Source organism: Taudactylus pleione, unplaced genomic scaffold (genome assembly GCF_031769625.1).
Source record: "Taudactylus pleione unplaced genomic scaffold, aTauple2 ptg000085l, whole genome shotgun sequence".
Taxonomy (NCBI): Eukaryota; Metazoa; Chordata; class Amphibia; order Anura; family Myobatrachidae; genus Taudactylus; species Taudactylus pleione.
The window spans coordinates 16192794-16210085 of NW_028284487.1; the positions used below are offsets into that span (position 1 = coordinate 16192794).

Here is a 17292-nt window from a genome sequence, read left to right on the forward strand (position 1 = left end):
GAGATGTAACTGCCCTGCAGATGGACTCATCAGTAACATAGGAGACATGTAAGTGCCCTACAGATGGACTCCTCAGTAACATGGGAGACTTGTAACTCCCCTACAGATGGGATTATCAGTAACATAGGAGATATGTAACTTCCCTGCTGATGGGATTATCAGAAAAATAGGAGACTTGTAACTGCCCTGCAGATGGGATTATCAGTAAAATTGGAGACATGTAACTGCCCTGCAGATGGGATTATCAGTAACATAGCAGACATGTAACTGCCCTGCAGATGGACATCAGTAAAATAGGAGATATGTAACTGCCCTGCAGATGGGATTATCAGTAAAAAAGGAGATATGTAACTGCCCAGCAGATGGAATTATCAGTAAAATAGGAGACATGTAACTGCCCTGCAGATGGGATTATCAGTAAAATAGGAGATATGTAACTGCCCTGCAGATGGGATTATCAGTAACATAGGAGACATGTAAGTGCCATGCAGATGGGATTATCAGTAAAATAGGAGACCTGTAACTGCACTGCAGATGGGATAATTTGTAAATTAGGACACCTGTAACTGCCCTGCAGATGGGATTATCAGTAAAATAGGAGACATGTAACTGCCCTGCAGATGGGGTTATCAGTAAAACAGGATACCTGTAACTGCCCTGCAGATGGACTCATCAGTAACATAGGAGACATGTAACTGTCCTAAAGATGGACTCATCAATAACATATATAACATGTAACTTTCCTGCAGATGGGATTATCAGTAAAATAGGAGACCTGTAACTGCCCTGCAGATGGGATTATCAGTAAAATAGGAGACCTGTAACTGCCCTGCAGATGGGATTATCAGTAAAATAGGAGACCTGTAACTGCCCTGCAGATGGGGTTATCAGTAAAACAGGATACCTGTAACTGCCCTGCAGATGGATTTATATGTAAAATAGGAGACATGTAAATGCCCTGCAGATGAGAGTATCAGTAACATAGGAGACATGTAACTGCCCTACAGATGGACTCATCAGTACCATAGGAGACATGTAAATGCCCTGCAGATAGGATTATCAGTAATATAGGAGAGATGTAACTGCCCTGCAGATGGACTCATCAGTAACATAGGAGACATGTAACTGCCCTACAGGTGGACTCATCAGTAACATAGGAGACATGTAACTTCCCTACAGATGGACTCATCAGTAACAAAGGAGACTTGTAACACCCCTACAGATGGGATTATCAGTAAAATAGGAGATATGTAACTTTCCTGCAGATGGGATTATCAGTAAAATAGGAGACCTGTAACTGCCCTGCAGATGGGATTATCTGTAAAATAGGAGACCTGTAACTGCCCTGCAGATGGGATTATCAGTAAAACAGGATACCTGTAACTGCCCTGCAGATGGATTAATAAGTAAAATAGGAGACATGTAAATGCCCTGCAGATGAGAGTATCAGTAACATCGGAGACATGTAACTGCCCTACAGATGGACTCATCAGTACCATAGGAGTCATGTAAATGCCCTGCAGATAGGATTATCAGTAATATAGGAGAGATGTAACTGCCCTGCAGATGGACTCATCAGTAACATAGGAGACATGTAACTGCCCTACAGATGGACTCCTCAGTAACATGGGAGACTTGTAACTCCCCTACAGATGGGATTATCAGTAACATAGGAGATATGTAACTTCCCTGCAGATGGGATTATCATTAATATAGGAGATATGTAACTGCCCTGCAAATGGGATTACCAGTAAAAGAGGAGACCTGTAACTGTCCTGCAGATGGGATTATCAGTAAAATAGGAGACATGTAACTGCCCTGCAGATGAAATTATCAGCAAAATAGGAGACCTGTAACTCTCCTGCAGATGGGATTATCAGTAATATAGGAGACATGTAACTGCTCTGCAGATGGGATTATCAGTAACATAGGAGACCTGTAACTGCCCTGCAGATGGGATTATCAGTAAAATAGGAGACATGTAACTCTCCTGCAGATGGACTCATCAGTAAAATAGGAGATATGTAACTGCCCTGCAGATAGTATTATCAGTAAAATAGGACATATGTAACTGCCCTGCAGATGGGATTATCAGTACAATAGGAGATATGTAACTGCCCTGCAGATGGAATTATCAGTAACATAGGAGACATGTAACTGCCCTACAGATGGACTCATCAGTAACATAGGAGACATGTAACTGCCCTGCAGATGGACTCATCAGTACCATAGGAGACATGCAACTACCCTGCAGATAGGATTATCAGTAATATAGGAGAGATGTAACTGCCCTGCAGATAGTATTATCATTAAAATAGGAGACATGTAACTGCCATGCAGATGAAATTGTCAGTAAAATAGGAGTCCTGTAACTGCCTTGCAGATGGGATTATCAGTAACATAGGAGACATGTAACTGCCCTGCAGATGGGATTATCAGTAAAATAGGAGACATGTAACTGCCCTGCAGATGGGATTATCAGTAATATAGGAGACATGTAACTGTCCTGCAGATGGACTCGTCAGTAAATTGGGAGACAAGTAACTGCCCTGCAGATGGGATTATCAGTAACATAGCAGACATGTAACTGCCCTGCAGATGGACTCATCTGTAAAATAGAAGATATGTAACTGCCCTGCAGATGGGATTATCAGTAAAATAGGAGATATGTAACTGCCCTGCAGATGGAATTATCAGTAAAATAGGAGACATGTAACTGCCCTACAGATGGACTCATCAGTAACATAGGAGACATGTAACTGCCCTGCAGATGGACTCATCAGTACCATAGGAGACATGCAACTACCCTGCAGATAGGATTATCAGTAATATAGGAGAGATGTAACTGCCCTGCAGATAGTATTATCAGTAAAATAGGAGATATGTAACTGCCCTGCAGATGGGATTATCAGTAAAATAGGAGATATGTAACTGCCCTGCAGATGGGATTATCAGTAATTTGGGAGACATGTAAATGCCATGCAGATGGGATTATCAGTAAAATAGGAGACCTGTAACTGCACTGCAGATGGGATAATTAGTAAATTAGGATACCTGTAACTGCCCTGCAGAGGGGATTATCAGTAAAATAGGAGACATGTAACTGCCCTGCAGATGGGGTTATCTGTAAAACAGGATACCTGTAACTGCCCTGCAGATGGACTCATCAGTAACATAGGAGACCTGTAACTGCCCTACAGGTGGACTCATCAGTAACATAGGAGACATGTAACTGTCCTACATATGGACTCATCAGTAACATAGGAGACATGTAACTGCCCTGCAGATGGACTCATCAGTACCATAGGAGACTTGTAACTCCCCTTCAGATGGGGTTATCAGTACCATAGGAGACATGTAACTGCCCTGCAGATAGGATTATCAGTAATATAGGTGAGATGTAACTGCCCTGGAAATGGACACATCAGTAACATAGGAGACATGTAACTTCCCTACAGATGGACTCATCAGTAACAAAGGAGACTTGTAACTCCCCTACAGATGGGATTATCAGTAACATAGGAGATATGTAACTTTCCTGCAGATGGATTTATAAGTAAAATAGGAGACATGTAAATGCCCTGCAGATGAGAGTATCAGTAACATAGGAGACATGTAACTGCCCTACAGATGGACTCATCAGTACCATAGGAGACATGTAAATGCCCTGCAGATAGGATTATCAGTAATATAGGAGAGATGTAACTGCCCTGCAGATGGACTCATCAGTAACATAGGAGACATGTAAGTGCCCTACAGATGGACTCCTCAGTAACATGGGAGACTTGTAACTCCCCTACAGATGGGATTATCAGTAACATAGGAGATATGTAACTTCCCTGCAGATGGGATTATCAGAAAAATAGGAGACTTGTAACTGCCCTGCAGATGGGATTATCATTAATATTGGAGATATGTAAATGCCCTGCAAATGGGATTATCAGTAAAATAGGAGACCTGTAACTGCCCTGCAGATGGGATTATCAGTAACATAGCAGACATGTAACTGCCCTGCAGATGGACTCATCAGTAAAATAGGAGATATGTAACTGCCCGGCAGATGGGATTATCTGTAAAAAAGGAGATATGTAACTGCCCAGCAGATGGAATTATCAGTAAAATAGGAGACATGTAACTGCCCTGCAGATGGGATTATCAGTAAAATAGGAGATATGTAACTGCCCTGCAGATGGGATTATCAGTAACATAGGAGACATGTAAGTGCCATGCAGATGGGATTATCAGTAAAATAGGAGACCTGTAACTGCACTGCAGATGGGATAATTTGTAAATTAGGACACCTGTAACTGCCCTGCAGATGGGATTATCAGTAAAATAGGAGACATGTAACTGCCCTGCAGATGGGGTTATCAGTAAAACAGGATACCTGTAACTGCCCTGCAGATGGACTCATCAGTAACATAGGAGACATGTAACTGTCCTAAAGATGGACTCATCAGTAACATATAAGACATGTAACTTTCCTGCAGATGGGATTATCAGTAAAATAGGAGACCTGTAACTGCCCTGCAGATGGGATTATCAGTAAAATAGGAGACCTGTAACTGCCCTGCAGATGGGATTATCAGTAAAATAGGAGACCTGTAACTGCCCTGCAGATGGGGTTATCAGTAAAACAGGATACCTGTAACTGCCCTGCAGATGGATTTATATGTAAAATAGGAGACATGTAAATGCCCTGCAGATGAGAGTATCAGTAACAAAGGAGACATGTAACTGCCCTACAGATGGACTCATCAGTACCATAGGAGACATGTAAATGCCCTGCAGATAGGATTATCAGTAATATAGGAGAGATGTAACTGCCCTGCAGATGGACTCATCAGTAACATAGGAGACATGTAACTGCCCTACAGGTGGACTCATCAGTAACATAGGAGACATGTAACTTCCCTACAGATGGACTCATCAGTAACAAAGGAGACTTGTAGCACCCCTACAGATGGGATTATCAGTAAAATAGGAGATATGTAACTTTCCTGCAGATGGGATTATCAGTAAAATAGGAGACCTGTAACTGCCCTGTAGATGGGATTATCTGTAAAATAGGAGACCTGTAACTGCCCTGCAGATGGGATTATCAGTAACATAGGAGACATGTAAGTGCCATGCAGATGGGATTATCAGTAAAATAGGAGACCTGTAACTGCACTGCAGATGGGATAATTTGTAAATTAGGACACCTGTAACTGCCCTGCAGATGGGATTATCAGTAAAATAGGAGACATGTAACTGCCCTGCAGATGGGGTTATCAGTAAAACAGGATACCTGTAACTGCCCTGCAGATGGACTCATCAGTAACATAGGAGACATGTAACTGTCCTAAAGATGGACTCATCAGTAACATATAAGACATGTAACTTTCCTGCAGATGGGATTATCAGTAAAATAGGAGACCTGTAACTGCCCCGCAGATGGGATTATCAGTAAAATAGGAGACCTGTAACTGCCCTGCAGATGGGATTATCAGTAAAATAGGAGACCTGTAACTGCCCTGCAGATGGGGTTATCAGTAAAACAGGATACCTGTAACTGCCCTGCAGATGAATTTATATGTAAAATAGGAGACATGTAACTGCCCTACAGATGGACTCATCAGTACCATAGGAGACATGTAAATGCCCTGCAGATAGGATTATCAGTAATATAGGAGAGATGTAACTGCCCTGCAGATGGACTCATCAGTAACATAGGAGACATGTAACTGCCCTACAGGTGGACTCATCAGTAACATAGGAGACATGTAACTTCCCTACAGATGGACTCATCAGTAACAAAGGAGACTTGTAACACCCCTACAGATGGGATTATCAGTAAAATAGGAGATATGTAACTTTCCTGCAGATGGGATTATCAGTAAAATAGGAGACCTGTAACTGCCCTGCAGATGGGATTATCTGTAAAATAGGAGACCTGTAACTGCCCTGCAGATGGGATTATCAGTAAAACAGGATACCTGTAACTGCCCTGCAGATGGATTAATAAGTAAAATAGGAGACATGTAAATGCCCTGCAGATGAGAGTATCAGTAACATCGGAGACATGTAACTGCCCTACAGATGGACTCATCAGTACCATAGGAGACATGTAAATGCCCTGCAGATAGGATTATCAGTAATATAGGAGAGATGTAACTGCCCTGCAGATGGACTCATCAGTAACATAGGAGACATGTAACTGCCCTACAGATGGACTCCTCAGTAACATGGGAGACTTGTAACTCCCCTACAGATGGGATTATCAGTAACATAGGAGATATGTAACTTCCCTGCAGATGGGATTATCATTAATATAGGAGATATGTAACTGCCCTGCAAATGGGATTATCAGTAAAATAGGAGACATGTAACTGCCCTGCAGATGAAATTATCAGCAAAATAGGAGACCTGTAACTCTCCTGCAGATGGGATTATCAGTAATATAGGAGACATGTAACTGCTCTGCAGATGGGATTATCAGTAACATAGGAGACCTGTAACTGCCCTGCAGATGGGATTATCAGTAAAATAGGAGACATGTAACTCTCCTGCAGATGGACTCATCAGTAAAATAGGAGATATGTAACTGCCCTGCAGATAGTATTATCAGTAAAATAGGACATATGTAACTGCCCTGCAGATGGGATTATCAGTACAATAGGAGATATGTAACTGCCCTGCAGATGGAATTATCAGTAACATAGGAGACATGTAACTGCCCTACAGATGGACTCATCAGTAACATAGGAGACATGTAACTGCCCTGCAGATGGACTCATCAGTACCATAGGAGACATGCAACTACCCTGCAGATAGGATTATCAGTAATATAGGAGAGATGTAACTGCCCTGCAGATGGACTCATCAGTGTCACGAACCGTAGTGAAGAATCCAGGGGGTAGGGTGGCTAGGAAACAAGAAGGTGAGTGACAGCTAGGTCTCCCTTATGCAGTCAAACCCAGGTTTGACTAGACCTGCCAAGAGAAGCGGAGTCTGAAGGTGCCCAGACACATAGCAATGTGATCTCAATCACACGATGTGTACTATTTGCCCTTGAACTCTCCCTGGGATCTCCCTGCCAGTCCTGCACATGATTTGGTCTGAAAATGCTGCCGATGTGACACACGATCTATCATGCCTCCTAACTACTCCAGTGCATCCTGACTTGAGATTGTCAGATCTGCCCTGGAGCACGGCAGATCTGAAGATGCGATGTGCGACCTGCGGGGACGCGCATCGTGATCGTGAGTGGGGACTCATGATTTCCCCATGATTTGGCCATATTTTAAACGATCTGTCGTTCTAATGTGTCGGAATCGGCCAGATCGGGTAAAATATTGCTATGTGTGTGGGCAGCTTAACCCACTTGGTGGTCTTCACCAGTCGGGATTTGGGTTTTGTTGCACCAAGTGGGCAGGTCGCGGCCCTCTGGACAGGTACCTGGGAATGGCAGAAGACCGGAACTAGATGAAATGAATGGTATATAAACTAATACTGTAATACTGAAGATGAGCTGGATACTTGAATATTGAAGATGAACTAGATACTTGAACACTGGAGAGGCACAGAATACTTGAACACTGGTGATGAACGGAATACTTGAACACAGGAGATTAACTAAATACTTGAACACTGGTGATGAACGGAATACTTGAACACTAGCGATGAACTTGAGAATGTAGAAATCCTAGTCGCAGGCTTTCTTGAGAACACAGGGAAATGTACTGGGAACTGCTACAGATTCAGGTGCTGATTTGCACAGAGAGACACAGAGAGAAGTGGACACAGGCATGTACTGGGGATTGCTATAGATCCAACTAAGAACTAACTAGAAATTAGCAGGAAACCTGACACCTCAGTAACACAGGGAAGCTGCAGTAGAGCTAGCAGCACACTACAAGACACACAGAAAAATAGCATAAAACACTGGAGTTCTGAGAGAGAACTAAAGTCTGAGACTGAGAATTTAGCATGGAAGCTAATACAGGTTACCCTGGAAAATTGTGAATAGGCTGAAGCAACACTCTGCAGGGAATAACAGAGAACAACACTGGTGAGAATCACAGTCACTGGAACAGCGAAGTGGAACAGCAGTTACCTGTTCCTGGAGTCACACTTAAATACCCATGGGTAGCAGGTCATTGGATCAGCTGAGTGACCACAGGACTACCATTGGGAGAGACTAGTCAGGTGACATGAAGTAACATGGCTGTGCCCATGCACGGCAGCCCGGAACCAGGACGCATGCATGGAAGCCCTAGCAAACCCCAGGGAGAATACTCAGACACCACTCACCTCCACTCCCAGTGACTGAACACCTAAGCCCAAGGATGCGGTCACAGAGGTGAGTAGCGGCCGATCCCAGGCCGCATCATGACAATCAGTAAAATAGGAGATATGTAACCAGTGGCGTCCCTACCTCATTAAACACCAAGTGCGGGAGGTAGTGATGGCTCGGTTACTAGTTCGCCCGGCTCTGCCGTGCGCCTGGGAATAAGGGGGCGTGGCCTATTGGGAGGGGCGTGGTCTCATGATCTGAGTCCCATTTTGTCACACTGTGGGTGCCGGAGGTGCGGCCTGTCCCCGGGGACCAGCCTGTCTGAAGATACAGCTCCCTCACTATATCAGGAGCCGAGTGCTGCATGTAATTCTACAGTGCAGCACCTGGCTCCTGTCACTCAGAGAGAGTCTGCACCTTGGTGTCACCCCTCGGCGGGTGACACCCGGTTTCGACCCTTACCCCCCTTGTGATGCCACTGTATGTAACTGCCCTGCAGATGGACTCATCAGTAAAGTAGGAGATATGTAACTGCCCTGCAGATGGACTCATCAGTAAAATAGGAGATATGTAACTGCCCTGCAGATGGACTCATCAGTAAAATAGGAGACATGTAACTGCCCTGCAGATGGACTCATCAGTAAAATACGAGACAAGTTACTGCCCTGCAGATAGGATTATCAGTAAAATAGGAAACATGTAACTGCCCTGCAGATGGACTCATCGTTAAAATAGGAGACCTGTAACTGCCCTGCATATAGGATTATCAGTAAAATAGGAGTCATGTAACTACCCTGCAGACGGACTCATCATTAAAATAGGAGATATGTAACTGCAGATGGGATTATCAGTAACATAGGAGACGTAACTGCCCTGCAGATGAAATTATCAGTAAAATAGGAGACCTGTAACTGCCTTGCAGATGGGATTATCAGTAACATAGGAGACATGTAACTGCCCTGCAGATGGGATTATCAGTAAAATAGGAGACCTGTAACTGCCCTGCAGATGGGATTAATCAGTAACATAGGAGACATGTAACTGCCCTGCAGATGGACTCATCAGTAACATAGGAGACATGTAACTGCCCTGCAGATGGACTCATCAGTAAAATAGGAGACATGTAACTGCCCTGCAGATGGGATTATCAGTAAAATAGGAGACATGTAACTGCCCTGCAGATGGGATTATCAGTAAAATAGGAGACATGTAACTGCCCTGAAGATGGGATTATCAGTTAAACAGGAGATATGTAACTGCCCTGCAGATGGGATTATCAGTAAAATAGGAGAACTGTAACTGCCCTGCAGATGGGATTATCAGTAAAATAGGAAACATGTAACTGCCCTGCAGATGGGGTTATCAGTAAAATAGGAGACCTGTAACTGCCCTGCAGATGGACTCATCAGTGTCACGAACCGTAGTGAAGAAGCCAGGGGGTAGGGTGGCTAGGGAACAAGAAGGTGAGTGACAGCTAGGTCTCCCTTTTGCGGCCAAACCCTGGTTTGAATAGACCTGCCCAGAGGCGCGGAGTCTGAAGGTGTCCACACACATAGCGATTGGATCTCAATCACACGATGTGTACTATTTCCCCTTGAATACTCCCCGGGATCTCCCTGCCAGTCCTGCACACGATTTGGTCTGAAATGCTGCCAATGTGACACACGATCTATCATGCCTCCTTACTACTCCAGTGCATCCTGACTTGAGATTGTCAGATCTGCCCTAGAGCATGGCAGATCTGAAGATGCGATGTGCGACCTGCGAGGACACGCATCATGATCGTGAGTGGGGACTCACGATTTCGTCATGATTTGGCCATATTTTAAACGATCTGTCGTTCTAATGTGTCGGAATGGGCCAGAACGGGTAAAATTTCGCTATGTGTGTGGGCAGCTTAACCCACTTGGTGGTCTTCACCAGTCGGGATTTGGGTTTTGTTGCACCAAGTGGGCAGGTCGCGGCCCTCTGGACAGGTACCTGGGAATGGCAGAAGACCGGAACTAGATGAAATGAATAGTATATAAACTAATACTGTAATACTGAAGATGAGCTGGATACTTGAATATTGAAGATGAGCTAGATACTTGAACACTGGAGAGGCACAGAATACTTGAACACTGGTGATGAACGGAATACTTGAACACAGGAGATTAACTAAATACTTGAACACTGGTGATGAACGGAATACTTGAACACTAGCGATGAACTTGAGAATGTAGAAATCCTAGTCGCAGGCTTTCTTGAGAACACAGGGAAATGTACTGGGAACTGCTACAGATTCAGGTGCTGATTTGCACAGAGAGACACAGAGAGAAGTGGACACAGGCATGTACTGGGGATTGCTATAGATCCAGCTGAGAACTAACTAGAAATTAACAGGAAACCTGACACCTCAGTAACACAGGGAAGCTGCAGTAGAGCTAGCAGCACACTATAAGACACACAGAAAAAATAGCATAAAACACTGGAGTTCTGAGAGAGAACTAAAGTCTCAGACTGAGAATTTAGCATGAAAGCTAATACCGGTTACCCTGGAAAACTGTGAATAGGCTGAAGCAACACTCTGCAGGGAATAACAGAGAACAACACTGGTGAGAATCACAGTCACTGGAACAGCGAAGTGGAACAGCAGTTACCTGTTCCTGGAGTCACACTTAAATACCCATGGGTAGCAGGTCATTGGATCAGCTGAGTGACCACAGGACTACCATTGGGAGAGACTAGTCAGGTGATATGAACTAACATGGCTGCGCCCATGCACGGCACCCCGGAACCAGGACGCATGCACGGAAGCCCTAGCAGACCCCAGGGAGTATACTCAGACACCTCTCACCTGCACTCCCAGCGACTGAACACCTAAGCCCAAGGACGCGGGCGCAGAGGTGAGTAGCGGCCGATCCCAGGCCGCATCATGATAATCAGTAGAATAAGAGATATGTAACCAGTGGCGTCCCTACCTCATTAAACACCCAGTGCGGGGGGTAGTGATGGCTCAGTTACTAGTTCGCCCAGCTCTGCCACGCGCCTGGGAATAAGGGGGTGTGGCCTATTGGGAGGGGCGTGGTCTCGTGATTTGAGACACATTTTTGTCACACCGTGGGTGCCAGAGGTGTGGGCTGCCCCCAGGGACCAGCCTGTCTGAAGATCCAGCTCCCTCACTATGTCAGGAGCCGAGTGCTGCACGTAATTCTACAGTGCAGCACCCGGCTCCTGTCACTCAGAGAGAGTCTGCACCTTGGTGTCACCCCTCGGCGGGTGACACCCGGGTGCGGCCCTTACCCCCCTTGTGACACCACTGTATGTAACTGCCCTGCAGATGGACTCATCAGTAAAGTAGGAGATATGTAACTGCCCTGCAGATGGACTCATCAGTAAAATAGGAGATATGTAATTGCCCTGCAGATGGACTCATCAGTAAAATAGGAGACATGTAACTGCCCTGCAGATGGACTCATCAGTAAAATATGAGACATGTAACTGCCCTGCAGATGGACTCATGAGTAAAATAGGAGACCTGTTACTGCCCTGCAGATAGGATTATCAGTAAAATAGGAGATATGTAACTGCCCTGCAGATGGACTCATCAGTAAAATAGGAGATATGTAACTGCCCTGCAGATGGACTCATCGTTAAAATAGGAGACCTGTTACTGCCCTGCAGATAGGATTATCAGTAAAATATGAGACATGTAACTCCCCTGCAGATGGACTCATCAGTAAAATAGGAGATATGTAACTGCCCTGCAGATGGACTCATCGTTAAATTAGGTGACCTGTTACTGCCCTGCAGATAGGATTATCAGTAAAATAGGAGACATGTAACTGCCCTGCAGATGGACTCATCGTTAAGATAGGAGACCTGTAACTGCCCTGCAGATAGGATTATCTGTAAAATAGGAGACATGTAACTGCCCTGCAGATGGACTCCTCGTTAAAATAGGAGACCTGTAACTGCCCTGCAGATGGAATTATCGGTAAAATAGGAGAACCGGTACTGCCCTGCAGATGGAATTATCGGTAAAATAGGAGACCTGGTACTGCCCTGCAGATGGATTTATCAGTGAATTATGACATACGTAACTGCCCTGCAGATGGACTCATCAGTAAAATAGGAGACATGTAACTGCCCTGCAGATGGGATTATCAGTAACATAGGAGACATGTAACTGCCTTGTAGATGGGATTATCAGTAAAACAGGAGACATGTAGCTACCCTGCAGATGGGATTATCAGTAACATAGGAGACATGTAACTGCCCTGCAGATGGGATTATCAGTAACATAGGAGACCTGTAACTGCCCTGCAGATGGGATTATCAGTAACATAGGAGACATGTAGCTGCCCTGCAGATGGACTCATCAGTAAAATAGGAGATATGTAACTGCCCTGCAGATGGACTCATCGTTAAAATAGGAGACCTGTAACTGCCCTGCAGATGGGATTATCAGTAAAATAGGAGACATGTAACTGCCCTGCAAATGGACTCATGAGTAAAATAGGAGATATGTAACTGCCCTGCAGATGGACTCATCGTTAAAATAGGAGACCTGTTACTGCCCTGCAGATAGGATTATCAGTAAAATAGGAGACATGTAACTGCCCTGCAGATGGACTCATCGTTAAGATAGGAGACCTGTAACTGCCCTGCAGATAGGATTATCAGTAAAATAGGAGACATGTAACTGCCCTGCAGATGGACTCATCGTTAAAATAGGAGACCTGTAACTGCCCTGCAGATAGGATTATCTGTAAATTAGGAGACCTGTAACTGCCCTGCAGATGGAATTATCGGTAAAATAGGAGAACCGGTACTGCCCTGCAGATGGAATTATCGGTAAAATAGGAGACCTGGTACTGCCCTGCAGATGGATTTATCAGTGAATTATGACATACGTAACTGCCCTGCAGATGGACTCATCAGTAAAATAGGAGACATGTAACTGCCCTGCAGATGGGATTATCAGTAACATAGGAGACATGTAACTGCCTTGTAGATGGGATTATCAGTAAAACAGGAGACATGTAGCTACCCTGCAGATGGGATTATCAGTAACATAGGAGACATGTAACTGCCCTGCAGATGGGATTATCAGTAACATAGGAGACCTGTAACTGCCCTGCAGATGGCATTATCAGTAACATAGGAGACCTGTAACTGCCCTGCAGATGGGATTATCAGTAATATAGGAGACATGTAACTGCCCTGCAGATGGGATTATCAATTACATAGGAGACATGTAACTGCCCTGCAGATGGGATTATCTGTAAAATAGAAGACATGTAAGTAAAACAGCTGCTAGTAAAATTGGGTTAGTTCAAACTTGTAAATAGTTAATAATACAAATGGTTCCCACTGAAGATGCTTTCTTTTTCTTTGTCACCAGAGAAGGCCTAGGAGCTGCTGCGACGTACTTTTCTGTAGTCACATCTGTGACTGTATTCTAACGCTAGTATCAGCACTGGTGTAGAAGCGTGCGTCTGCAAGGACTGAGACCCCACCGTCAGCCTCTTCAGATGCTGCAATACAGCCTGGTGCTTCTTTAGACGCCACCATCTGTCGCACCAGCAAGACTTGTAGCAGCTCCTGTAGTAGGTGCAGGTATTCTGTCTGAGTATGGCTTCCAATGTGAGCGATTAGCTGTCTATGGGCCTGATTCAGAGCCGGACGCAATTAGCTCTCGCTCGTCCTGAAAATAGGGGTGGCTATTCAAATGAACCGTTCGCTGTTTGCGGTCTGTTGACGCCTCTTGTTCTGAACGAGCGAACAAAACTTGTGGTCGTTTTTGGAGAAACTACGCCCCCTGGCCGCTCGCATCCTACGTCATGTCCGCTATTTATTAGATTAATCGAGTACATCGACCAGGGTATGAGCTGCTCGCTATTCTTGTGGTTGGTTTTTGCTACCACAATTTTGCGAGCAGTTCTGGCTTAAAAAAAACCCAGTGACGTGGTCAATGACGCTGCTGTTTTAATTATGCACACCCATAAAACGCCCGTTTTGACCTTTAAGCACGCCTGCGATCGGATCTCCACTCCCCGTTTTCAAACACCTTCCCCTGTTACCACCCACATACGCCTCTTTCTGTCACTCAAATTATCAGGTATTCGCTATTTTGAAAGCACATGAATTTCGATCGCACTGACTGGTTCGCGCATGCGTATAACGATCCGTACGCATGCGCAGTTGGCCAAACATCGCTCGGAGCGAACGAGCTGCCGCTTATGAGTGGCTCTGAATCAGGCCCTATGTACACAATCACTTCAGCGTCATGCCCGTGACACTCCCATAACACGCCTAGACAGTAAATTAGCTACCTCCCAGTCACCACCCAGGAACAACAACACTTTTGTAATACATTTCCGCTTGCGTGCATCGGAGATCGCAACAGCGCCTCTGTGTGTACACACAGTGTAATGCATGCTCTATGAGAGTTCTTAGGGTTATCGCTCAGGTCTGTGAACATCAGCATTGCCTGCGACTCAGTCAGGCCCCTAGTGTGCTTACTTATAGGGTCAGACCTGCTTAGCAGTATGATACCCCTTTTACACCAGAGCTAAAATCCGGGTTATTGCAGGGTTAACCCGGGTAGCTCCTTGGTGTAAAGGGGGACAGGGTTTGATTCCTGTGTGGAGTGACCCGGCAATCCAACCCAGGTAACTTGCAGGGTTTAACATGTGAATGACCAGTGAAACCCTGCAGTGTAAACGGCGCGATCCGGGTCACGATGACCTGGAGCGCACCCATACCGGCCAATCATGACAACATCTCCAAGCGTCCACTTCCACACTGGAAGAGCCGGGTCACTGCAGACCCGGCTCCGGTGTGAACGGTGCCGACTTGGGAAAATCCTAGGTCGGTCCTGCTAAATTCCTGGTCTGATCCGGTTTGGGACCCTGTTCCAACCTCCAGGTCAGACCCGGAATTTAGGTATAAAAGCAGTATTAGATAAATAAATCTACATGGTTAAGCAAATGCAGCGATATGAAGTTTAAGATTTCTACTCTACCAGCGAGTAATATAGTCATGCATATGGAAGCATGTACAATAGATCACTGTTAAAAAGCTACGGACAGTAGATTAGATACTCCTGACATGATTGGTTTAAACTGACTGTTGGTATATGGTATTTAATTACCAATCATTACTTCCTTTTGGGAGCCAAATGCAGTTGTCTAATGCTGCATACATACCTAAAGATTGTCTGTCCAACCATCCAACTAGTTGATTGGTTGGAAGGAAAATCTGGTAAGGAAATTTGGAATTTTCATGGGCTATTATACTTATAGGATGTAACTGTGTATATATTTAGTGCTGTTAATAGACATGATATCCTACAGTAAATGTCTAAATCATAACTCACTCTTTGACTTCCTTGGAGGAGAAGTCCAGGTAACGATTGCTGATCCACTGTACCTCAAACCAGTCTTTGTAGTGGTTGTTCCCACAGCACTGGAAGTCCATTTGCAACTTGTCCATTGTCCTCTTCTGGTAACAACGGCCTGGAGTGTCAGTGTCCTTATAGAACCTTATCCCATTTTTCAGACCTATCTTCAGAGATTCCTCCAGGCTTCCTCTCATTACAACACTGAGGAACAGAGCGGCCAGGCAAAGCACACAGCTCAGGATAGTCAGGAAGAAATAAGGGAGCATGAATGGCTTCCAGCGGGGATATTTGGCCATATCAAGTGAGTCCTGACTGATCTTCCCTGCTAACAGACCAAGGATGACTCCCACAAGTCCAGCTGTTATCACAGTGTTGGGGACAGCATGAGCCACGGTATTGTCCATCACTTCGTAGTGTATCCAAAACTGCACCTTGAGGAAAATCCCCAATCCAAAGCTCAGGCACCCTACTAGGACACTGACCCATGAGAGGAGCCAGAGGGTTTGTGCAAGTTTCACCCGTCTCTGAAAAGTAAATTTGGCCTTGAAGAGGACCATTCTGAAAGGGGATCCAAGAACCCCTTCTTATTTATCCTAGAGGGGTAGGATTTGGGGGTGAGATACAGAGACCCAAAGGTTTTCAATGCAAGACCAGGTAGCAGAGAGAGTCGGCGATGAAAAGAGAATCGGATTACCTAGTGAATAATCCTGGACTCAGCTATTTCTATTAACGCTCTCCCCTCCTGCCCTGCTGTCTTTTATTTTGTAAACCTCTCATCATCTAACCCCATGCATCTCTTTTTAACCATTGTTTCTGTCTTTCTATATTTCCATCAAAGCTGCATCTTACATAACTGTATAACCAAATATTATCAGATATACATTTTTATTAATATTGCTTTCTAATTTAATAACTGCCTTGAATGTAAACTCTTCAGGTTATAGACAACCAATGTCCCTATCTTCTTGTCTCTAGAATCTATTTTGTTCTAAACTTTAATCACTTTAGTGCACAAATGACCCTACAGATTAGGGTACAGACAGGATGTAATGCATGTGTCATAAGGAATGCAGAGGTGTTTATTATTTGCATTAGACCTTACTGTGCATAGTCTCACAGTCATCCTATTATAAGGATCTGGTTCTTGTCTGACAGGTATCTCCTCCCTGATTACCACAGACACAATCTTGTTAACAGCTGCCAGCTCTCTAATTCCATAATGACCCTGTTAGCAGCTTGCCTGGATCACGCCCATCTCCTCCACACCCTGTTACTGTTACTTTCCCTCTCACTCTGTCACTTTCACTGCATCCTGCTAAATCTGTGTCTGATAGGAATGGGATTGAAATACCGGCGGCTGAACATCAAATCCTGTCAGCGAAAAGCCGGCAGATGAAGATCCGGACTGCTGGTGGTAAGTACCCTAACCCTCCCCTCTTCCCCTCTAACTCTCCTTTAGGGGTGCCTAACTCTAACCTCCCTCCCTAGTGCCTAACCCTAACCTTCCCCCAGGGGTGCCTAAACTTAACCCCCCCTCCCCGTTCCCTAAACCTAAAGGTGCCCACACACTGGGCGATATTTTACACAATCAGCCAGATTCCGACGCATTGGGACGACAGATCGTGTG

General features: G+C 44.9%; 1 protein-coding gene across 1 annotated transcript in view; it reads right to left on the reverse strand.

Annotated features, from left to right (window-relative positions):
• The window catches only part of ROM1 (retinal outer segment membrane protein 1), a 113873-nt gene extending 97560 nt beyond the window's left edge, over positions 1 to 16313 (reverse strand). The window contains exon 1 of the mRNA XM_088468388.1: positions 15642 to 16313. Coding sequence (XP_088324514.1) covers positions 15642 to 16222 — 581 coding nt within the window. The 5' untranslated portion in view covers positions 16223 to 16313. The remainder of the gene's footprint in view (positions 1 to 15641) is intronic.
• Between the last annotated feature and the right edge of the window lie 979 nt (positions 16314 to 17292).